Raw genomic sequence first — 24,110 nt, 5'->3', positions numbered from 1 at the left:
CAGTTGAAATCAGTTAATGAGAGAGAGTGGGAGTAGATTTATTTAAAATCTACTGAACTTTAATGCTCACTTGTTTGCTTTTTAATGGTAAAACAGATCTGTAGTTTGAAATGGTTTGGAGAAGTTGTGACAAGGCAGATGATTCAGAACTGTTGAAAGACTACAGAGGGGTCAGCTACAGTTTCTCTTTTCTGGGAGACTGGAAATGTCCCTTTGAAAATGTCTGAGAAACTCAATAGACATTGAAGATGTTCAGAGATGCCATTAATATCTGGACAGTATTTCAAGAGCATCACAAATGAGTAATGATTTAGTACTATATTTTGCTATTTTAACTTCGTAATGCTGCTGTTACCTGAAGATTGTCATGCTTTACATAAAATCATAAGTTTCCATAAAGAATCTGGCAAAAATTTTTGTTGACATGCTTTCTCTGACTTTTCCATTTGCTATGGAACTTGGTTACATTCGAAATGCATCTGTTTCCTCATCAGGAGGTTTGGGCTGAAATATATTATTTCTGTCTGGATTCTTTGGTAGGGTTGGTTGGTAGGGCTTCATTTGACCTTAGCAGAAAGTTAGGTTTGGGTGGTTTATCTGTTCTTAATTGAAGTGTTGTGTTTTCAGGCATTTAGAAGTTCAAGTAAACTGAAAATGCTCTGCCAGCTTATGCAGTTCTAATCTTTTGATGTAACTGGCTGTTCATGCTTCATGGTAGAACATGAAATTTCTCTTTTCTAAATGAAATATTTCAGTATCTGTGTATTGCATGGATGTTTCTTTTCTTGAAGCCATTTGTCTCAGAAGAACCATGTAAATAAGGTGATGAGGGAAAATGTTGTAGGGAAGAACTTAGCAAATTCAGTTTTGTTAGGAAATGTGTTGAATTTATGGTCATGTCTCAGTGCCAACTGCCTTCTTTCTGATGTTAAGGTGTGGTGTTTTAGCAGGTAGAGAAGGGGATTGGGAGGTGCTGGTGCTCTTGGGTTTTGCCCTTGAACAAGGACCTCATGAAGTAGGGGGAGATTGCCTGTGTTGCTTTCCTCAGTCTCTGTTCAGTCAAGGTTCTTTCATTAATACTTGGAAACTGGGTGGATTTCTTGTTTGTTTGTTTTGTTGGGGTTTTTGTAGTTTGGGTTTTTTTTAAGATGCTGCTTTATACTAGATACAATTGAGGTACAAACAAAAGATTTATGGATTAAAAGTTAGGTACTTCAAAATTTGCCTGTGTATTCCACTTAGCTGTAGGTCTGTCATTTTTGTATACAAAACAAAATATGCTTAATGGAAATCAATTAAATTCAAGGGAATTCTAACTGTTTTTTTGGGCTAAGGCAATACTGACTGCAAATGTGAATTCATATGGGTTTGAGAGAGCTGCTGAGTGTTTTAAATTACATTTTTTGTGTTGCTGAAGTAGAGTTAAATTATACCAGGTCTGGTTTTGTTGCATGCAACACTTCCTCAACTGTAAAATCTTTTTCCAAGGGTGGTTTATCTGTTAGATAAACCATTAAAGAGATGAAAGTATGAAATGAAAATAAGGGCAGGAGTGTGGAAGGGCTACCTGTGTCTACAAAATATATTAATTCCTTTTCCCTACTTAGAACTGAACCTTCTGCCAAGACAGGTCTGCTGTTCCAGCTGGGGCTTGCAGTAGGTGATATATACCATTCTTCTAATTCTCAATGGCATTGATGGGACCTGAAGCTACTTTTCTTTGCTCCTGACTATCTTTGTTAGAAGTTGAAATGAAAGGCAGTAGAAACAGTAAGACAATGCTGGGGAAAAAAAATTACGAGGAGAGAAATATGGGGCCTAGTTTTAGGTATGCATCTAGAAATCAATTAGGCAAACTGCTGGCATTAAATTTCTAAAATTATTTCAGATGCCTGTCTTGCTATTTGAAAACTCTTGTAGCAGATTTTTAAGGTTTTTAATTGAAGTATATAGTACAGTGAGCATTAGAGTCCTTTATTAAGACTGCTTCTCATTTTGAATTACTGCCGTGTTGCCCAGTGCCTTGAGTTTTGGAAAAATATCTAGTAAACTCCACAGCCTAATTGATGTTCTGTTTGGCAGTGTTGGAAGCTATAGATAGTTTGTCTAAGAATTGCTTCCAGTCCTACCAGTGGTATCCATGGCACTGGTAAGAAAGCATTTTTAGGCAATTTTTATCGGCTTCACTTGTTAGCTTTCTTGCTACTTTAAAAGAATGCCCAAACACTATTCTGGAACTTTAAAGAAAATGCAAAGAGAAGTTTAAATGTCTCTGTGGGCTATACAGCTGCCACTCTTTATATGAAGAATGACAGGCTTCACCAGAATGTCTGGCTCTTAGAGCAGGAGACCATGATGCTGAAACACATTAGAGCAATGTTATTTATATTCTGCCAAAAGCAATTATCTTGCAAGACTTATAAATATGTGTTAGCTTTTATGTGTGTGATAAACTCTACAGACTTCCAGAGAGATCTGTAGGTCTACTCAGAGTGATATATTTAAATTTTTGCAGGACTGAAGCCCAAGTGTTTGCATAAAAAGATGTTTCTAGTTGCAGGCATATGCTGATTATTCAGTAGTATGGCAGGAGTGTTTGGGATTGGTCTGCTATGATTAGGATTGTTAGTATGCCGAGCTAAAGAATTTTATATTTAATAGTATCTGATAAGAGTTGTTTAAAGAAACCTGTCTGGATCCACTGGTATTTCTTTTCAGCAACAACTTCTAAGCTCCCAAGGGCTCTTATCTATCCAAGTACCCCTATTTTTAATTTCTGTGAATCCTTTACTTTTTTTTTTTTCCCCTTGAAGATTTATTACTCCTTAAAAGTACCTTCAGTTAGCTACTTCAGGCCCTAAAACTGGCTTTGTTCTATGCTGTGTCTTTTTGTCACCCTGTGACAGAAAATGAGCTCCACTGTTTGAGAGGAAAGGTCTGTACTTTGGATCTTGGCTACCAAATAGAGCAGCTTTTCTGTTCACCCCACAGCTGTTGTTAATGTTTCATTCTGCAACTGCTAGAGGATGGGCAAGTAACCATCCTCATATGAGACAAAAATATAACTCCATTAGTCAGCTGGCGTGGGTTGTTGAAGCAAAAATGCAGGCAGTATTTTCTCCTGATGGAGAAAAATCCATCACATCCTATTAAAGTTGCCATTAGCTGACTATGGGGCAATGTACATTTCCTGAATTCATGATTGCCTGTTCTCCTTACTTTGATGGCTGTCTACTTTAAAACTTGTAATTTAGTCAAACTATTATAGGATCATGTTACATCTCTGGGGTTAATTTTATTTGACATATAATCTGTCTGGGAAAAACTCTTAAGAAATAATGATGTTTGATGCTACCTGAACCTCAAATTTCTCAAATTATTGTAGTGTGAATTAGAGAACCTCATTCCTAGAGAGGTTCCATGAGATTTCTCAAATCTATATTACCCTAAAGGACTTCTAAGATTTAGTATTTAAAATCATTGCTGTTAAACACAGACTTTTAAGTTTCTATCAAAGATGACATTGGGGGGAGGAGGGGGTTTTGATTTCTTTGTTGGGGTTGTTGGGATTTTTGTTTTTTACAGCTGTCTTCTGAAGGTTGAAAATGTGATAGGCTAGCGGCATCTCTGACATTCTCTTGCCAGTCAATATTCATTATAAAGTTTAAGTGAGGGAAAGTTATAATCCTTCAATGTTTTTACACTAACATTTGAGCCCTTTATGGTTTTTGGATGTTTCATCTTCATAACGTGAAGTTATGACCTAAAGCAGAACCAAGAAAAGAAAAAGGTGCCATCTTTTCCTAGCTGCTTATCAGTGAAAATAAAATTATTTTTCTTTTGTATTATGGAAGTGTGACTCTTCCGTCACATCTAGAGCAGTGTTTCAATAGAGGACGACTCCCTCTCTGAGGGAAATACATACGTGGTCAGGCTTCTTCTTAGTTTGGTGCTTAGGGATTTTGTTAAAATTCCTTATTTCTTTAATAGTTCATTTACTTTTTTAATGTAATGTGGACAGAGGAAAATGTACAATCTCTTAAATTGAGAGGGATGAATATCTAACCTTAACAGGAAGATAGAATGGTTTTTTACAATAGCACTTCTGGTATTAGTGTATCAAATGTCATAGATCATTGGTTGCAGGTTACAGGTGCATTAACATCTGTAAAAATTAAAGACAGACTATTCTGCAATTCCTGTGCTGAGTGACCCATGTCTCTTTCCAAGTTGTGTAGGATATTGGTGAAGAAATGACGCAATGGAAAACTGGGGTTTAGTTTTGGTCCTTACTGCAGTAATGTTTCAATATAGGCAGATCCTGGGTGTATCTCCAGCGGCTTGACGGTTCTTTGTCTCTGGTGGTTTTCATGTTTATTTAGGGCAGGTAATTGGCAGCACCTTCTGCTGCTTCAGTTTTGCTCCCTATTCCCTCTAGTAAAGCCGCTTCTTGTTCTCAGTAAGCTGTCTATGTGGCAGTAAGGAATTTAAGAATGTAGCAGTGAGCAGAAAAGTTAAATAGGAGCATTAGATGACTGTGTTGTTATACAGATATAATGACTCTACTAGTTGAATTAAACTAAAAAGTAAAAATTACCCAGCTCCAGCTGAGGGAACTATTTTCTGTCAAGTCACTTGTTGCGTGCTCATGTATGTTACATACCCTAAAACCTAGTGTAAAAATGTTGACAGAATTACGTAATAATTTACACAAGAACCTGGTTGCTGTGCTGAAAGCTGTTGTAAAACGCAATTGTTAATTTATTAGATTGAAAATAAAATCTCTGTAAAAATAATTTTTAACTTCCCAGAAAAGAACATGAGCAGGATCCTATTTCAGTGTATTTGATCAGGCAATTCTAGTTTTACCAGAGTTAAACGCAGGTTTCATTGCTGTAAAGGCTGGGTCCTTTTTGGAATCTTCACTGAGAGTAGTGGAATGTCTCCTCAAGTGCTGTGTCTTGGAGTGGTTTTCCTACGGATTTTTTCAATTTGCTGTTAAATAAAACTTTAATGCTTTCCCTTCATGAAAGGAAAAATCCATGTTCACTATGTTTCTGATTGGTCTGGTTTTGTCTAGCAGCTCCCAGGCAGCCATGGGGGTTTCAGAGTCCAAGCTTTCTCTCTAGTCTCACTCTCCAATAGTGGGCTTATCCTCTGCATGCATTGCTCATCAAACAGGCACTGTTTTTTCTTCAATACAGTAATTTTCTTTATGTCAAAGCCTTCGTGTGTGCTAAACAATACCTCCGAGTCTTTGGTTTTTCCCCGGACCACTTGAAGTTGCGTGTAGGCAGCTAGATAGAAGCTGAAGCATGCTTCTGTGAGTGTGGACAGGGCTGCTCTTACCCTTGCAGTGACATTTTCTGTACTTCCTACTTGTTACATTAGGCATAGATGTAGTAACTGGTCTCTGTGAACATAGGCATGTGGACATTGCTGTCTGTAGGCTCTCGCTCTTACCTGCTTCTCTTCAGATTGGCTTGGTAGGAAGCTTGTTTTGCCTCTTACAAATTGAGAGAGATTGCCATATGGTCTGGTATAGTTCATGTACACAACTGTGATCCAGTAGAGGAAAGGCAAACTCCCAACCCCCCTACTGCTGTTTCAGAAAGGAACAGACAGGAGGAAGTAGGAGTGAGAACAGATTTCTGGATAGATTGGTAGGCAGTGGGGTGAATTCTTAGCACTTCCCACCAGAAGTCTATTCTAATAAGCGTCGGATTTTAACTGTGTGTGTGCTGCTGAGGAAGCTGGAACATGAGTATGAGGAGTAAATGCATAAAGAGACTTAAAGGGATAATTTCAATTTTAAATCATCAAAGTGTTTCTTTCATATCTGAAAAAGGCTGTGGTGCTCTCAGCCTCTAGCTGGGTGAAGTTAATCATGGCTTGATGTTTTTTGGGGGGGCGGGTTTTGGTGGGTTGTTTTTTTTTGGTTTTTTTTTGGGTGCTTTTTTTTGGGGTGCTTTTTTTTGTTTTTGTTTTTTTTTTTTTGCTTTTGTTTTTAACTTCTCTTTTTTCAGTTTCTTTTTAACTCTGCATTAAACTGAATGTATGCACTGCTGGCTTTATCTAGAAAACACTGCTGTAGCAGTATCCTGACTGAATGATACTTTCCTAGGGTTCACACCTAGGAAGTATGTGCATAAATAGATCGAAAGTGATTGAAATATGCCCAATGCAACAGAATTTTTTTCGTGTTTTCTGGGTCCCTTAAAGCAAAGGAGTAATGTTATTTGTTCCCAGAGTGTTCAGGAGAAACAAATGAATTTTTATGTTGGACAAATGGCTAGGATATTGGTCATCAGTTTCAGTCTGATTTAAATCTTTACAGCTTTACTGAGTTAAAGTAGTAAACAGGTAGTCTATTTAGAATTAAAAAAAATATGTTGACGATAGAGCAACTTCTGTGGCTTTCCTGTGGATAAAAAACATATTTTATACATGCATGTGTCCACAAAAATGAATATTTTAGATAAGTCTTTAAAAACCTATGCAAACCTGCATTTCTAATGATGAAATATAGTTTTGAGCTGCCATTGAAAGGTGTAGTTGGCATTCACTGCCTTGGCCCTAGACATAGGGGGCACATGACTGAAGGTAAGTTGGGGCACTGATCCATCAGAACAATCTTTTTGGGAGGATGGGTTTTCTGTTTTGGTTTTACAACTAGTTTTCTTTACAGTTGTGTACTGATTTAAGTTAACACAAAGGAGGTAGGAGAATTGTACCCCAAGACTGGAGGAGAAAAGGGGTAGGAGTTCAGGCTGGATTTATGTGCAGAGGTTTAGCTGCTTTCCCATTATCCCATAAAAGCAAATAATTTTTGCTGCAGACCTACAGATGCTGAATCACTGATACAGCTCTGCATTTACGGCTGCTCAGACATCTCCTATGAATAACATCTTGCAATTAATAAAGAATTCAAAAAATGAGAGATCTACATAGCATTTGTGTGCTATGCATAGTGCAGTGTACTCCTGTCACATAGCTGTTCAATGGAGCATCACCCTTTAATTTGTCTCCTGGAGATGCATCGTCTGTCTGTGTCAAAAGGCTTACATGAGTGCAGTCTTTTCTTTTGAGTGCCAGTTTACTGGAACCCGATGTTAAAGTTTCAAATCTGTGGATTTTGTATTATTTCCTTGCATTCTCAGGAAATACTGAATAACTTTTTCTAAGTAATGATGCTTATTAAAGGATGAATAGCTGCAAAGCTTGTGGTGTCTTCATGTTTGGGGCTTTTTTTTTCTTCTTCCTTTTTTGTAGAGAGGAGATTTGTATTTCCTCTCCCTTATGTGCTTGGCATAATAATGCAGGAGCACGAGCAAGGGGGTGGGGGGGAAATGTTTACAAGCAAAAGTAGCTCATGATGCCAGTAGTACTGTGGCTGAAAAATGTGTTTTAGCAATAAATTGACTAATCTCAATTTAAAGTATCTCCTTAACAAGTAGTTAGTTAGCAGCATGGTCATTTAATCAGTTTTTGTTTTTCTTTATTGTGAATGAATGTTTTATAGCAGAAAAGGTTCAATTGCCAAGTGAATTTTTTCTAGGCTGTTTTTGAAGGCTACTTTTCTATTGTAAAACCTTTTATGGGTAATATTTCCTTCAGTATTGGTGACTATGCATCAATGAAGATGAGGTGATAAATCACTTCAGGCAAATCACATTTTTCTGCTGTATATTAAACTTCATCCAAACAGAGGCTGCTATAATTCCTTTCCAGTGAAAAGATCCAGACTGAATACTCCTAACTCCTAACTCCTTCCTGACACTTACGGTGGTTTGCTTTCAGACTTCGAAATTCATACAGTAGAACTATCTTTAGTGCTAATTTACTGTAAAATTATTGGTTTATTAGTATAAAAGGTTGGCCATATATGCTGTATCAATGTTTTAATGTGCAGAAAGGTAGTAGTACTCATTTCTTTTATATCTGCGCTGAAAATATTAGGTTTTGTGTAGATTAATGATACACAGATTTAAAGCTACATGCAGGTTATATGTGCTTTTAATTGATCCTCTTCTTGTGATGTATTTTCAATTGTATTTCTTGACGATTGTTGTTTCACTACATTAAGGGATGAACTTCTTAGTATTCAGAATACCTATTTTCTGTGCTACCAGAGTTAATCCCTTTGCACATTCTGGAATCAAGGGTGCTTTCCTTTTGTGTGTTCAGTCATTACATAAAGGAAGTGGTTTGATTTGTTAGCATGTAAACTGGGTTTAACCAAAGGAGGGCCAAAACCTCTCACAGTAAGAATTCAGAGAAAGAATCTTTTTTCCCATTACTTTTTTTATATGTTTGGTCCTCATAATTCCTCACATATGAAGCCAAAAAACTTGATAATTAGATTTTCTCTTTGTGTTTATACTGCAGGAAAAGGTCAAATGTGCCAAACTTTGTGACTTAAATCCTGGATGTTCATATTGTTAGTTGTGTCCCAATCTCAAAATACATATGTAATGTAATACATGCAAATAATGTAATAATGTAATACAATACAAAATACATATGTAATGTAGAGTAGCAGGCAAGCTCCAACTGGGCTGTAATTTACTGATCAAGGTTGGATAATTGTTCTGGATTGAAGTGGCTCTTTCTTCTGGATTATTCTTGATTCCCATCAGCTTTCCCAATGCCGATCACTGCAGGGCTGCAGAAGCGGTGGAGAAAGTGCATGTAGAAATAAATGATCAGGGCAAGAGAAGGATGGAGAGTGCTTCTGGCAGCAGTGCCAGATCACATTACTTTAAAGTGCTGAGAACGATAATTGTAGCATAGGTATGCAAGTTGCCTTGGATTTATTAGCACAAGATAGTGTAGAACTGTCAGTAGCTTTTGTGTTCTCTCACAAGTGCACAGGTGGCTGTTAAAGGACCTCCCGAGATCATGCTGCAGAGAGGAGTTTCAGGAAAGATTCAAAGAAATCTGACTGCTCTGCATCTTCAGCCCTCTCTGCTTACTCATTGGAAATGCTTCTTAAAACCATTCTTTCCACTTCTCCGTGATGCTTACCAGTTTTCCACCTGTTAAAACTGTTAATATGGTATAGATTTTGATACAATAACTTGTTTTTGCTGAAAATGACTTAATGAATAAACAATTTAAAATGAAAAATTTCTATCTTACTCTGGGTTTTTTAATTGCAACCAATCTAACCAATATTTTCCTAACTTAAATTTGGCTACAAGATTTCATACTGCCCTTTTAATCCATGAAAAAAAAAAAATCAGTGTATTATAAAAAGCCATAGCATAACAGTTGCATGTTAAACAATGATGTTCATTGTGATTATGCTTGTCATTGAAAGGCACCTAGTTTTTCCTCATGTGTCTGCTTTTTGTTTGGGAAAAGGAGATACTGTTTCTTTTCTCTTCCCTATTTCTTCAGTATCCCTTATTTTTTTCTCTCCTTTTTTTTCTCTCCACTACTGTTATTTACTTGACAGCTGACAATTTCTACAAACCATATTTTTCCCCCCAATCTTTTAATATCACTGACTTTGGAAACATCTATTACTTCACTTTGGTTACTTGAGTTCTGACATTTTAGCTCCTTCTTCTTCCCCTTAATTTTTTTTTTTTGTGTGCTTCCTAAAGAAACAACTGTGTCAGCTGTTTTTTTTTTTTTTTTTTTTTTTTTTTTTTATCATATTTTTAAGCAGAATAGGCAATATTAGGTTTTTACTCAGTCTTCTGTGAAAATGCCTCATGCAGATGGTTTTATTGAGTACTGGGCACAAAACACTTCTCAGTCGACACAAGGGTGAAGAAAACAAGGATGAGCTACAAGGATTTAGCTACCTAATGGTATCTGAAAGTGCAGTGACAGTTCTAAAATTCTTCTACTCACATAGTCACTTCTCTTTATTGGTATTACTATTTCTAAGAACTTACTGATTAAAAAAGTCTTTTATCCATTCCTCCCAATATTATTGAACTTATAGGCAAATGAATGTGTCTAGGAATTGCTGCATGACTAGAGAAGAGTCTTTCTTCTCTTCCAACTCAATTTAATTTCTTGATATTTGAGCAACCAAATTCAAGAAGCAGAGCCCTCAAACCACTATTTTAACATCCTGTATGTAAAGCTCATATGTAAATGAGCTTTAAATATATAATAAATATATTCCTAATGTTGGGTTTTGAGCAAAATGTACAGAATTCTGTCAGATGAACATGTGTGATGCAGCTGATACTTGAGGCTTAAGTTCCTAAACAATGAACATTTTAGCTCAAAATTTAGAGATTGTTAGCACCACCAAAGCAGTTACTTATAATATGCTGTTGGTCTTTGGACTTTGCTTTTCACCATGCATAATAAAATGCTGACTGCTTATCTTCAACTAATAAAACAGTTAATGACTTCTCCTGCCTTATTTGAATTACTTGGATAGTACCCTTGAAGATAAAAGTACTCCAAATTAATTGTTATTTATAATAAAGGAAAATTATTTGTTATCCTCACTGTTTTGATAGTAGACCCTGTCCTTGGAGTATAAATATAGAAGGTCTTTCTGTTGCTGCAGTAAGAGCAAAGATCTGTAACAAAACACATGGGCACTAACGAAAGAGCCAAATTGAAATCCTTGAGTTTGATCTTCTCCATCTACACTTATTTGTCTGTTCTGCCAGTTTAATTTCTCCTTATTTTTTTGAATATATAATGTCTTCTGTCTCTCTAAGCAGAGATATTTAATTTTCTGATTGTATTTCTTCAATTATGTAGCCGTGATTCATTTCCAGTACTGTTAAATAGAAAGACACAAATATTTTTGAAATGGCTTCATGTATATCTCATTAATTTAGTAAGGTTTTTTTAGTTTTGTACTTTAGCCTATATTTTATAAGCTATTACACTTTATTTTGTATAATAAAAGGGGCAAATGCCACTTAAAACATTTTTACAGTGGATAGCAATCAGCTATGTCTAGTAAAGCTGTGCACCATTGATGTCAGAGCAGCACCAAAAAAAACCCCAAAAACAAACTTCTGCTTAGCTGTTCCTATGTGGCGTTTTTGTGTCATAGATTGACTGCAGCTGAAAGGCTGTTGTTTCACTCCTTGCTTGCATTCTACTGTCTAAAAACTGTTTTGAGCTTGCATTGTACAATGTTGCACTTGGCGTCTTGGTACTCGAATCATGTATTTTGTGTAGTTTCACTTATCTGTCTCCATCACCTTTTCCAGAATTTCTTCCATAGGGTGAAGTTCCACCCTTATTTATCATGTAATGATTTTCATTCAAAGAGAGCGCAGAGGTCGTCTAGTGGAAGATTTGGGCAGGGGCGTTTTCCACTAGACCAGGTTGCTCAGAGCCCCATCCAAGGCACCCTTGAACACTTCCAGAATGGAGCATTCACCACTTTTGTGGGAAACCTGTTCCTGTGCCTCACCACATTCACAGTAAAGAACTTCTCCCTAATATCTAAGCCTATCCTTCATCAGTTTAAGGCCATTATCCTTCTAATGGTATTAATGGTTTTAAAAGTCCAAAAAGGAAACAAGGAGATGTGATTATAACACTAAATTATCTCATTATCTCATAATTTCTGTTGTAACCCTTTGTTTAGAGTTGTGTTGTTGCCAAAACAAGGAAAATGTATCTGGTGGATCCCTTTTAAGTTGCTGAATAGACAGAGATTCAATGATCGTTGTAGGAGTTCTCATGACTATCATTTATAAAGTGTGGATTTGTTCTTACTTTGGTTTATTACATATTTGGTGAGGAAGGGGAATGCATAAGTGTACTCCTTATTAGTTTTCTGTGCAGTTGCTTAACAAGTTTCTAAACTTTTCTTTTGGAAAAGCAGCAAGTAATGGAACTTAAATAATCTTCATTTTGAACTCAGAGGCCTTGCAGTGCCTTATTATTGCTTGTCTCTGTGTTATGTTCATACACGACCCATGCATTCATTACATGCAGTTTTTTTGTAGAAACTGGTGAAGAATAATGCTTTAGCAGTAATTGGAATGGGGAACATAGTAAACCAAGGCACAGTTGCACATTTTTTGGGGTGTGCTGTTAAAATTCATATGTTCTGACCTTAGGGTCCATGGGTCACCTATTTCTATGCTTAGACTGCTGGTTAGGCTGCTAATTATTACTGAGATTATCAAATATAGTAATACAATTATATAATGGCTATGTAAGTTACATTGTTCATGTGGATGCGTGACAAATATAAAGGGCATACCATTGAAACAGTTTGTGTAATCTTATTAATATTATGTTTTTTTCTGGTTTGAGGGATTGTTGTAACAGAAGTATTTGCATTTGTCTTTCCCTTGTTTATTTCCATTTACTTCCTCTCTCTGAAATATTCATGGTTTGTTAAAACTACAGAAAAGACTGGTTCAAGCCATGAAATGTGGTGCTGTGTAGCAAGGGAATGGTAACTTGTTTTTTTGGTCAGTGAACATACACCTTTAAAAAGATTCTGTAAGTTCACAAGCTTCTTTCTTAAGGCTCATTTGGCCTTTCTTTTTTACTTTGACTTTGGTGTTGTTAAGCATTTTGCAGTTTGGTTTGTAGTCTGTGTTTTGTTAGTGCAGACATTGATGATTTGTCCATTTGTGTATGTTCAAAACGTCCTTTTGGATGTTCATTGGTTTTTTAATTATGTTAAAAGGAGAAATTTAGCATTAGGGATTTTCTTAGAATATAATTTACCTTGCAAGATCACTTTCATACATGGTTAAAGTCCTTGAAAAGCCATGTCAGTGTAAATGTTAAGACAAACTTTAGATTTAACAGTATCAATGAATGATGCTACAGTTTAAATTCACATGGGTTTAAACACAGGAATGTTTCTTATATACAATATTCATTAGCAATCTCACAGCTCAGCAAGGCTGTTTGAGTATTTTTATAAGTGTGGATATGCTTTATTTGGTTCCAGGTTTCTGTTCCTTTTCTGTGCAGGCTGAGTGGGAAATGCATGCCAGAAATTACCTGTACCTATTAGAAATTTCTTTTAATGTGATAAGAATAAAATTTAGTTTTTGTGCTTGCCTACCTAATTTCAAGTATTATTTTAGGTGAGTAAGCTCAGTAGGTCTGATGCTTTTTTCTTCCATAATGCATTGCCAAAAGTTAAAGAGTATGTAGCAGTTCACCCCCTAAGTTCTGTAAGCCAACGAGCAACTCTGGGCTTCGTTGGATTATGCTCATTACGGATGCTCTCTGGCCCAAAGGGTCTATAGACCAGGATGACCTGACAGAAATTCAGGCAGGGTAAATACAAAAAATCTGTGATAATGTTTTCTGACCTGTTTGAGAAAGTATAAAAGCTTTGTCCTTTATTTTTGCTATCTAAGTTCTTAGGAGGAAAATAATAGTTATCTGAGCATTTGTGGAGTACTATTCCTAAATACAACAAGCAGTGGGACAAAAAGTACACAGGTGCTTGTTTGAAAATAATATACTTAGTACAGTCTGTTGTACCTTAGAGTAGTTAAAATTGTTCATAAGGAATGTGTCAGTTACCTTCATCTTATTTTAATAGTCTAGAACTTTATTACAAAATGGCTTGTTGATTAATGTATTCACATTTGTTAACAGGGTTTCCAGTCCTGAAATCCATAACCTCAGTGGCTAGATGACCAGCTTTGACAATGAGAGTGATCTAATTGCATTTGCGTACTTCATACTTGGACTTTGTGAGCATATAAGACTGGAGTACAATGGCTGTGAGAGAAGAGAAAATTCTGACCTGTTCAGATACAAATATTACCCAAAATCTTTCCATAAATTGTTGTCCTAAATGGTAGTATTCCCAGGAAAATGAAAAGTGCAATTGAATCCACAAGGTTCGTCTTAAAAAAAAAAAAACAAACCAAACTGGACTGGATGGTGTTGTCTGATGAAATTTACTGGAAGTGTCAAGTTGTCTTAGTTTCAGTGGAATCTGCCTTAGGCTGCAGACTTGTGCTTGTTTGCTAAGGAGCTCAAGAAAATGAAAAGCTTGTGTTCCATCGTTTCTTTAGATGTTTCTTTGTTTTTGCAAAGAGCTTACAGCTACAGCCATTCTTCCTTGCAGCATTGATTATTTTACATGGACATAAATTGTCTGTATTCAAATAGGAACACTATAACCCCTTTCCTAATTTTAAATTTTTCTAAATTATTCTTATGTCCAAAAGAAAACTTCATGAGAGCAATATAGTATTTTGACACTTTTTCATTTGTGTCTCGTTTTCCCTTTTGAATAGTAGGTGCACTGTTAAACAGCTTGTTTCATGAGCCTCTTCTACTGAATAATAGTTGTAATCATGTACTTTTGACTCTTTCAGGATACCAGTTATCCCTTCCTTACGTGATACTGTTTCCCATGTAGCTTTTTCCTTTTGCCATTTTGGGTTCAAGCTATTTTGCTTGATAGCTCAGGTTTCTGTAAATAGATTTTTTTCTTATTGTTTTGTATTGTTGCTTTTTTGGGGTTTGTTATTTGAGCAGAATGTTCCATACAGGTTTTTTTTTTTACAAAATCCAAAGCTCTTCAGTAAAACAATGTGGTTACCAATATCCTAAGTGTAATAGCATTTGTCTGTATTCCTTCTAGAAATCCATGTTTTTCCTTGCTAAACTTCTCAAAGAAGTAGGCTTCCTAGGCATAATAGCCATGCATATTTGCTGTTTATTGTGAGGAATACCTCCTTGCTTCTTTTTAAAGGAGAAAATCTGACAAGTCTTGCATTCTACTAGTGTAAGAGTTTGGTGTATATTCTGATTTGTTGATATAATTTTGAGAGGAGAAGGGTAACAGACATGTTAAGCAAAGCCTCATTTAGTAGCTCTTATTATGGCAATATTCCTCTTCATTAAAAAATAAGAACATATGCTGTCATGCATTTTCTTGATGTAAATTATGTCTTCTTTAGCACTTGTGCTACATTTGCATCTCCTGTTCTAGGTAAGTCATTAATATTTTGTGCCAGTCACACTCATTCTCTAAACCCTTAGTAACGAAGGGTTTATAACATCAGCAGTGTACCAATAAGGTCATCTGGTATTTGTGATATTATTTTTCTTTCTGTACTGAGTCAATACTCAGAAAATGCTAACTGCAAGCGAAACAGACTTTAGCTTAGTGATCTGACAGTACCTTTTGGTATGTGGACATGCATGTACTCAAGCACTTCTTTAGCTGGGAATCATGAAGTCTTCTGCTAAGCTGTTTGGATAATAAGAACCATAAAAAGCCAATATATGCCCTTTTGGTAAGGCTACAAACACAAAAGTACATTGCACCAGAAATTGGAGGGAGTAAAGTATGTGTGTAAAGTGCCAGTCAAAGGTAAAGAGCCTTGATCCATGACCATTTCATATTTAGAGACCAGCCTGGAGCTGTTACGTGGGTGCCAGCAAAGATAGTGTAATTTCATAGCAGAGTGTGTCATGATTTTTCAGAATGCCTTTTTTTTCCCCTTAGTCTTGTCAGAAGTTTTTAAATAGCAGTTTGCCCAGTGACAGCTCTTGCTTCAAAGAATCATTAATTCTTCTAAATTAACCCATATATTTATGCAGTTGTATTTTATTGAAATTGCTGTGCTTTGAAATATGATGTTAAAGAAAAGAAAGAAATTGGAGGGCATCTCTGGTTGTCATCTTCCCTGCTGCTCAAGGATGGGTCATCTAAATCTGCTTACCTGGGACGCTGTCCAGATGGATTTTGGAGCTCTCCAAGGATGGAGACTCCACAATTTCTCTGGTTAACCTGTGTCAGTATTCAGGTACCCTCACAGTGAAGAAGGGGTTGCTGATGTTCAGATGGAACTTCCTGTGTTTCAGTTTGTGTCGGTTGTCACTGGTGCTCTCACTGGGACCACTGAAAAGAGCCTCTGTCTATCCTCTTTGCACCCTCCCTTGAGCTATTTGTATACACTAAAAAAATACCCACAAGTCTTTTCTTCTTCCATCTAAGATGTCCCAGCTCTCTCAGCCTTCCCTCATATGATGGATACTTCAGTCTCTTAATCATTTTTGTTGCACTCTGCTGGACCCACTCCAGGGTCCATGCCTTTTGTGTACTGGAAAGCCCAGCACTGAACAAAGCTCTCCAGATGTGGCCTCAGTAGAGCTGAGTAGAGACAGAGGATTGGCCCCTGTGACCTGCTGGTGAAATTGTTGGCCTTCTTTGTCCCAAGGACATGTTTTTGGCTTGTGTTAAGCTTGGTGTCTGTATGAAACTTGAGGTCCTTTTCTTCAAATCTGCTTTCCAGCTTTGAAAGAAATTATATTTTTACCAAATATTTTTACCAAAGCTTAAAGAGTCAGTTTCTCTTATGGTTCAGTTTATAATTCCACTTGCAGATTCAGGTTTCTTGATGGTAACACTTGTAGCTGTATGGTACTAAAAAAAAGAATTTGCAATTACAATACAATCACTTCAAGCAACATTTCTAAAATTGCTTTTGGTTTTCAGTCCTATATTAAAATAGAAATGTGCAAAATGCAGTACAAGTAGAAGAATGGCGATGTTTAATATGAATTAGAAGAGAGAAGATTTGCATACGGTTGAAACTACGTTAAAATATATGTAAAGCAAGAAGATGGCTGCTTCCCCACTATCCCTAACGTCTCTTCCCCTTTTTTATGATTGTGTTACTTCCCCAGCCACCAAAAGCAGGTTTGTTCCTTAGTTGTTGAGCTGAGGGTGCCAGCCTGTCTTGGCCAGTGATGTGCCTCCTGCACTTGCACAACAGTTTGGTCATCCAGCTTATAAGTGAGTTTGGGCCCAAGAGCATTGCAGTGATATAAACACACAAGGACTGTAGGTCATATCTTTCCTGTCCGCTTAAGGTTTGTAACCTTTTGATTTTGTCCATAATGCTTTCTTAGGGCGCTTAATTCACCTCACTTCAGATTTCGATTTTGGTATAAGAATAATCTTCATTTGATATATTTTTAGAATGAAACTTCACACAACATATTTATTATGCTATCTTAAAATTGCTTTGTTTCAGGTTCAGTAGGTATAGCACTCAGACATAGGCTGTACTCCTCAGTAAGTCTTCACTGCTAGAAGGGAAAAACAGCGTAGATAACCTTTTTTTTTTTCTCTTTCTCCTTTATTCCAATTTATAATTCCTTTTAATCACATTAGAATACCATACTCTTATCTCTACCTGAGGCACTCAGTTGTTAGAGAGATCTGTTTCCTTACTTATTAAAAAGTAGGGAGATCTTTTATTAAAAAGTAAAAGATCTTGGATTCCAGTGTCATTGTCCCCAGTCTTACTGATCCTCAGTACTGACTTGAAGAAAGCAGCATGCTCCTTTGTCCAGAATACCATTTCCTTTAAACCTTGCTCTGCTTCAAGAATTTCCTGCGGCCATGAGCAGAACCAGGGAGTCTCAGGAAAGGCTGGCTTCAGTACAGTAGCTTTGGACCTGCTGTTGCAATGCTGCCTTCATGCTCCATGTCGTACTCTTGTGATAGCTCTGGTAAAAGGCTTTGTAAGAGCAATGCTCAACTGATTGCCTTGTTTGTTTGTTTTTTCTTTTGTTCAGGTATTGCTGATAGAGCTGCTAAACATGCAAGAGTAGGTAAAAACCTTAGGCTGTGTTAGGAAAACACCAGATCCTTGTCTGCCCTTTTTCCCCGCTGCTAAGGTACACCAGCTGTTTAACAATTTGTTCTAAAGTTCCCAAGAGTAGATAGGGCTATAATGCTTACAGATACAAGACTTCCAAGTGCTTTTGTAGTGCCAGAGTGTGACATGCAGATCCTGTTTTGTTTGCAGAGGATTTTGGAAATGGGAATCATTTATAGGGCCTGCCGCTGCATTCTGGTTAATTGCAAACCAGCTTGTGTTGTGGCTAAAAATAGCTATTGTTACCAATTGTGAGTTCCATTCAAATATAAAAAAATATTAAAAAACAACCACCAACAGAAACATAAAACAAAAAATCTCTTTGTAGACTGAGGCATTTCTACAAGTACAGGATTTGTCTAGTTAATCTACAGGGTGGTTATATGGAAAAACTGTCTTGTTTCAGTTTAAAAGTTTGTCCATTAAATATTACTTTTTGGGGATTTTTATTTTGCACTAATGAAGCGGAATTGATAGTAGTTTCTAAAATATTTGAAAGGATAAATATTTAAAACATTCATTTGGAATATATGAAAAGCAAATCACACAATTGTTAACTAGACCAGACTAAGCATCTCAGTATAGGATAAAGGGAAAACCCCAACACTGACAGAGAATTCTATTGAATGGAAGTAGCTTAACTCTCTGTCTTTGCTTGTTCTTAGCAGTTCTTGGAAAGAAAATGCGTGTGGAGTGTGAACTTCCATTTTAAGAAAAAATTAATGTTGTAGGTTTTTCTCATGTAGCCTAAGGGAAGTTCTCTTTAACTGAATTCTTGCTGCAGTCGGTTGATATACAAAAAAAAAGCTCTAATATTGAGATTTGCAACCAAGTTTAAAGAGTGAAAAACTTAAAAGCTAAATTTGTGGTTCACTTAAATTGAGAATAGCAAAGACAGTTTTTAGGCTTAACCAATCATACATCCTACGTCTTATTGGTTTAGAGGAGAGTCCTGGAGTCCTCAATTTCTGTCAGAAGAGGCTCTTCTGAGAGGAATGAGATGAAAGACTACCTGTGTATGAAGTGCACAGCTACAGTCTGACCTTAGCTCTGAGTGAAACACAGTGATGGAGACCAGTGAATGAATGATTCAACTTTCAGTAATATTATTCAGCATGAGATGTAGCCAGTTGTATTTGCAAATATTAGAATTGTGATAGATGCATACCATGAAGGATTGGATTTTTCTTTATTATATTTGTCTGCTGTGTTTGAGTACTTAGCTAAAAGATGTTGGTAAAGAAATGGTGAGCAACATTGACTGAACCGTCATTTTAACTGAGGTTTAGAGAGAGGAGGGGGCTTTGCTCAGAGGCAGCAAACTAAATACAGCTGCCTATAAGCTAAAAATTTACAGTCTTGTAAAATTTTCCATTTTACAAACCATTATGTGCTTAGGCTTTACATGCTTGCAGCAAAATTCTTATATATAAGTGTGTTTGTGTGTATATATATACACACACAAGTGAATCATATTTTGAATCATACATGTGTGTGATAATGTAATATATTAACTATGCAAAAAAGCCTACCTTTGTTATTTTGGGGATTGTCGGGGGGTGTTGGAAATAAAGCAGTGATCTTTTAAAAGTGCAACAGCTTCATGAATAATTTTATCTCAAATATAGAAGGAACAACTTTGATCTCTTCTAATATTTCTTCTTCAGCCCTTAAATTTGACATCACTGGTGCTAAGTGGCATAAATACTTAAACCCACAATCAAGAATATGTTGCAAAAAGATACCACCTTATTTTAAGGTGTTGAAATGTTAAATCACCAACTGCTACATTCATCCAGTAAACTGTATTTCAAATATAGCATCTTATAACATCCTTGGCAAACCATGGGGTTTTCCAAGTGATATAGTGGCAAATTCATAACCAAAAGTTTTCATTTAATGTAAAAGAAAAAACGAAGAGCAGAGAGAGAGCGAAATGACCAAAACCTCTTTTTCCAATACTCTGCAGTTTGGTATTTAAGTAATGACTTAAATGGTAATAACTTTTTTATTTTATAAAAATACGAAATTATGGGAAAATATGTTAGTTTGTAAAATTAAAGTAATTTTACTATGATGCAAATACAGGAGAGAAGTGGCAAGTAGACACTGCAAATATGGATTTTAAGTAGTTGTAACTGGTTCTGTTTTCAAACCCCACTGTGTGTGTCCTTACCTACCCTTGCAAAGAACGAGTTATATTCATGGGGAGGAGGGATGGATGAAGGGAATCAGGGTTTCTGGCTAGAATCCTGTTCTTGTTTAGATTTCAGTGACAGAAGGCCTGACCTCTTTCTGTTTTCTCGTTATCTTTTCTGTGCAATTTCGTGGTGGCTGACTGGCTTCATGATTAGTCTAAAATAAATCAGGAGTAGATTTGTATTTTCTTTCTGACCCTCTAGCTAGATCATTGAGTGTAAAGTTTTTGGAAGAAATATGAGTTTTGATTTGGCAACTATGTTCTCTGGTTAAGCCTCTTTACAAAAGATCACAACCTCTGAGAAGTCCTAATGAAGGCACAAAAACAAAGATGAACATTTTTTAGAGGGTGTTTTCTTGTAGGTGATGTTTGTGGAAAGACAGTGCTAATTATTGTGAACTTGGTTGTGGGTTTGTTGGTTTTGTTTTGTTTTTTACTAGACTTAGGTTGTTTATGTTTGTGGAAAAATAATTTCGTCTTTTGCTTCTCTTTCAGTAATAGTTATGCACGAGTGCGAGCTGTGGTGATGACCCGGGATGACTCAAGTGGTGGATGGTTACCACTTGGAGGGGGTGGACTAAGCTGTGTCACAGTCTTCAAAGTCATTCCCCAAGAAGAGAATAGCTGTGCTGATTTTCTTATCCATGGAGAACGACTCAGGGATAAAACGGTAACAATTTTTATCTATTTAATGATGATATTAAAACTATATGGGACATAGGTATAGATGCTTGCTTATTACTGCCTATAGGCTACAAAGTAAATTTATAGTCTCAGTCTAATGCTGCTGCTGAACTTCTCTATATCAATGATTGTGTACCAAAAGAGCCAGTTATTTGGTTTTGATTCCCCCTTTTTTAGAATCAAGCGCATTGATTTTTTTTTAGGAACTCTCCATACATTTTGGGAAAAATTTTGCTATTAATTTTTCTTCCAAAGAAAGATTAGAGTTAAATCTTGTTTCTATACTAGTGATTCTCATTTCCACCACTCCTCCTAAATGCAGTATTTTATTAAGAATATGAAACCAAGTGGAATTACGCAGCAGTGATTTGGTTAGCTGTGGAAAATGGCTATGACAAAAATAAGCCATTTTACATGAGACCAACTTCATATTGAAAGACAGCATGAAGCTGACAGGTTCAAGAATTGGCCTGGTTTGATGAATACATAGACAGTATTCATTCATCAGCTACCCTACATAAAATACCAGTAATAAATCTCTCTTAAGAGGCATCATGAAAATCAGCCTCACAAAAGGAAAACTAGTGCAGGATCTCAGCCATTTCTACATGCAGACCAAAGGAAGACAAAATGAGCTTACTAGATTGCTTGGTTACTTGTATGGCAAACAGATTTCTGAATGGGGCTGTTTTACTGTGGAAACAAAGAGAAGTAGAGAAGACACAAAAGCTCCACCTTAATGACTTTTTTCAAGAATTTATTCTTTTCTGCAAATGAACATTGACTCTTCTGTAAGCTTAAAAGATAGAATTACTTATACTGTGCTGCTGACCCTTCCTCAAGCACACCAGTTTCTTGTCTGAGGCAGGACTGCTGAGTTTTCTGCCTTGACTGTGACTGTTGTAGGAAGAGAGCATATAAATAGAAATTCTGCTGACTCAGTTGTTTCAGTGGGGCGTAGTGCGATTAGCAGAGTACCCTGTGTTCCCGCACAGCTACGTGCACCTGCAGTTCCTTCCTCACTTTGCAGCAGTTCCCTTTAGAACTTTTTTTAGCCTTGTTGAGGCTCTTTTTGAGAAACTTAATTGCATTTAGAGATACTTGATAATTTTTTCTTAATTCTTAATACTTGGAATATTCATAGCTTGCCTTAAGAATAATAAAATGCTGTGAAGTAGAGACTGGTTTAATGTTTTGCCTGCATGCATATAAAAACGTCCGGTCATCAGTGTCCTGATCTGTTTGCAGTGTCCTCTCTCCCATTTCCCCTAGGCAAGACTTGTTTTGTTTCCACTTCTGGTAGAAGGTTTTAAATGTTTCTACTCCTCTTCCTGTCTAAAATCAAGCTCATGTTAGCATGAATATGTTTTCCAAACCTTTATTGTCTTAAACAGTTTGTTTTGGTTTTGTTTTTTTGTGTGTGTCCCATCCTGTGCCCATCTGTCTTCCTTGTACTTGCCCCCCCAAATGTGATCTAACAAGATTGTAATCTTGCTGTAGTTATGTGAAGTTGCTGTCGGAAGTCAGCCCCTCCAAAACATGGGATAAAAGGCGGAAGAAGTGCAGCTAGGACGAACATCTCTCCTGTGGATATTGAATAAAGCTCAGGGAACTAACAAATATAGATTTAGGGTGTGGTGAAGAACACTAGAGAACCAGTAATTAATTGATAACTGAATGAAAGTTACTGTGTATTCATGTATTTCTACAGACTTCAGTTAATGAAATTATAAGCAACAGCTAATCTGTAATGAATTAATGACCAAGTTGTATGGAATGCAAGAAGACCCCACTTGGCACTGAAGAAACAAGATCCTACACTAAGAAATGTGGTGACAAAATTAGGTCATGACGCTTACTTAGAAGGGCAGGAGATAGCAGGCACTGAAAGAGAAATTCTGTTGGACATGTCACTGATTCTAAGACTATTGTGATCATTATGCTTTCAACATGATTAATGGTTTTACATTCATTCTTTGGATATTCCTGTGGATTCAAGCACAAATTTTAACCTTTTCTTTAATGAAGCCAAACAAATGGGGTTTTAGTCCAAATAGAAGTGCCAGGTGACTATTATATTTCATAATAATTTTATCTTTTATTTTTTATTTAAAAGTAAAGTAAAAGTGGAAGCCACTGCATTTGCTATTGAGTCGAGACGAAATATTTTGATAATCTTCAGATTTTGTGGAAGTGTTATGCTGAATCTACTGTTTCTGTGCACCAACTTCCCTTTAGACTCATTTTAGAATGCCCTTCATAAATCTCAATGCCTGAATAATCTTAGAAGTTAGTAGTATGCTGTTTAGTTGGTTGCTCTGCCATTGTTTTTGAGAAGAGTGTTACAATTTTTTTAAAAAACTTCCTGAACAGTTTCTAACATTTCAGTTATTCAGACTTTGAGTATTTGTGTCTTCAGGAATGTTTAATTAATAATCTATTTTAATATCTACAAGTCACTTGGACCATGGTTTTCAGTTCACTAACGCTTTTGCAAGGTACACACAGCTGTTTCTGAAAATACTTCTATGGATTAAAAGAGAAAGTCATTTTTACAAATAACTTCCCTGCAGTCTCTAAAGTCACATTACAGGTTGCTAAAATACCTTTCTAATCAAGATTATATCTTGATTTTCTCTGGCCAGTAAGTCTCTTCTGTTGTGAACTAGTTAGCTTCCAGAAAAGGTACAGAAATTCCTTTATCCTGGAAACCTAGAGTGTGGAACTTGGAACACTTCTCTGCGACATGGGGAAGCATAGGTTTTGAAATATCTTAAGTTAGAAAGTAAATGGAGTTCAGATCTATAGCTTTTACCTAAGATAAATGGGAATCAGAATGCCAGTATAACTGTTTAACCAATGTGTCAGTAGAAAGGTGAAACTCTCTCCAGTCCAGCTTGAAATCCATAGGTGAGGTATCTTCCAGATACCTCTTAAATAGTTATACTGAAGAGGAATTACCTTTAGTTGCTGCTTCTGACACTACATTGCAGTTCCATTCCAGTGTGCCAGATCTTTCCATGTATTTTATAGGCTGTGCAGGCATTTAATTGTAACAATAGATCTCAGTCTGTAAGTCAGCTGTATAAATACAATACTCTGGAATGAACATCAAAGTATTGAAGGTCCTTGTTGGAGAGGGCTTGTCTTGTTTCTTTTTAGACCTGAGAGGCAGGTTGCGGTCAGCCCTTATATGAACCAGCTTCAGACTACATGTAGAACTTCCAAAATTTTTGTGCAGTACACAGCTATTTAAAACATCTTGTGGCATTCACAAAAAGCATCCTAGTTATCTGAGAAGAAAATCAAAGTGGTGGCTCCATTGAATTAATTTGAGAGAGAATACTCCTCGCTAGTTTGCTCAGGTTGTTTAGATTTGTGTTGGAATGTAAGGGTATATTTCATGAAGACTTTTCCCATAATTACACATTTCCCCCTTTATTATAATCACCTTCCTAGATCAGGCTCCAGCCAGTCTGCTTGGAACAATTGCACTCCCTCATAACCTGGTCAGATCTGCTGTGTTCCCTTTCTGTGTTTACAGTGGCTCTCTTCTATCTCGATAGCTAAGCACATATTAGGCTCAAACTTACTGGTTTTTAGGCTTTGGTGAATTT

The 24,110-nt window shown here is 36.5% G+C and overlaps 1 protein-coding gene across 1 annotated transcript in view; it reads left to right on the top strand.

Moving 5' to 3' along the window:
- SPRED1 (sprouty related EVH1 domain containing 1) overlaps nucleotides 1-24,110 on the top strand; it is a 60,942-nt gene that overhangs the window by 13,508 nt on the left and 23,324 nt on the right. Inside the window, exon 2 of the mRNA XM_041397211.1 lies at nucleotides 20,305-20,479. Coding sequence (XP_041253145.1) covers nucleotides 20,305-20,479 — 175 coding nt within the window. The remainder of the gene's footprint in view (nucleotides 1-20,304; nucleotides 20,480-24,110) is intronic.

The sequence above is a fragment of the Onychostruthus taczanowskii genome, unplaced genomic scaffold (assembly GCF_017590055.1).
Source record: "Onychostruthus taczanowskii isolate IOZ18803 unplaced genomic scaffold, ASM1759005v1 scaffold1, whole genome shotgun sequence".
Taxonomy (NCBI): domain Eukaryota; kingdom Metazoa; phylum Chordata; class Aves; order Passeriformes; family Passeridae; genus Onychostruthus; species Onychostruthus taczanowskii.
This window is presented reverse-complemented; position numbering and strand designations above follow the sequence as displayed.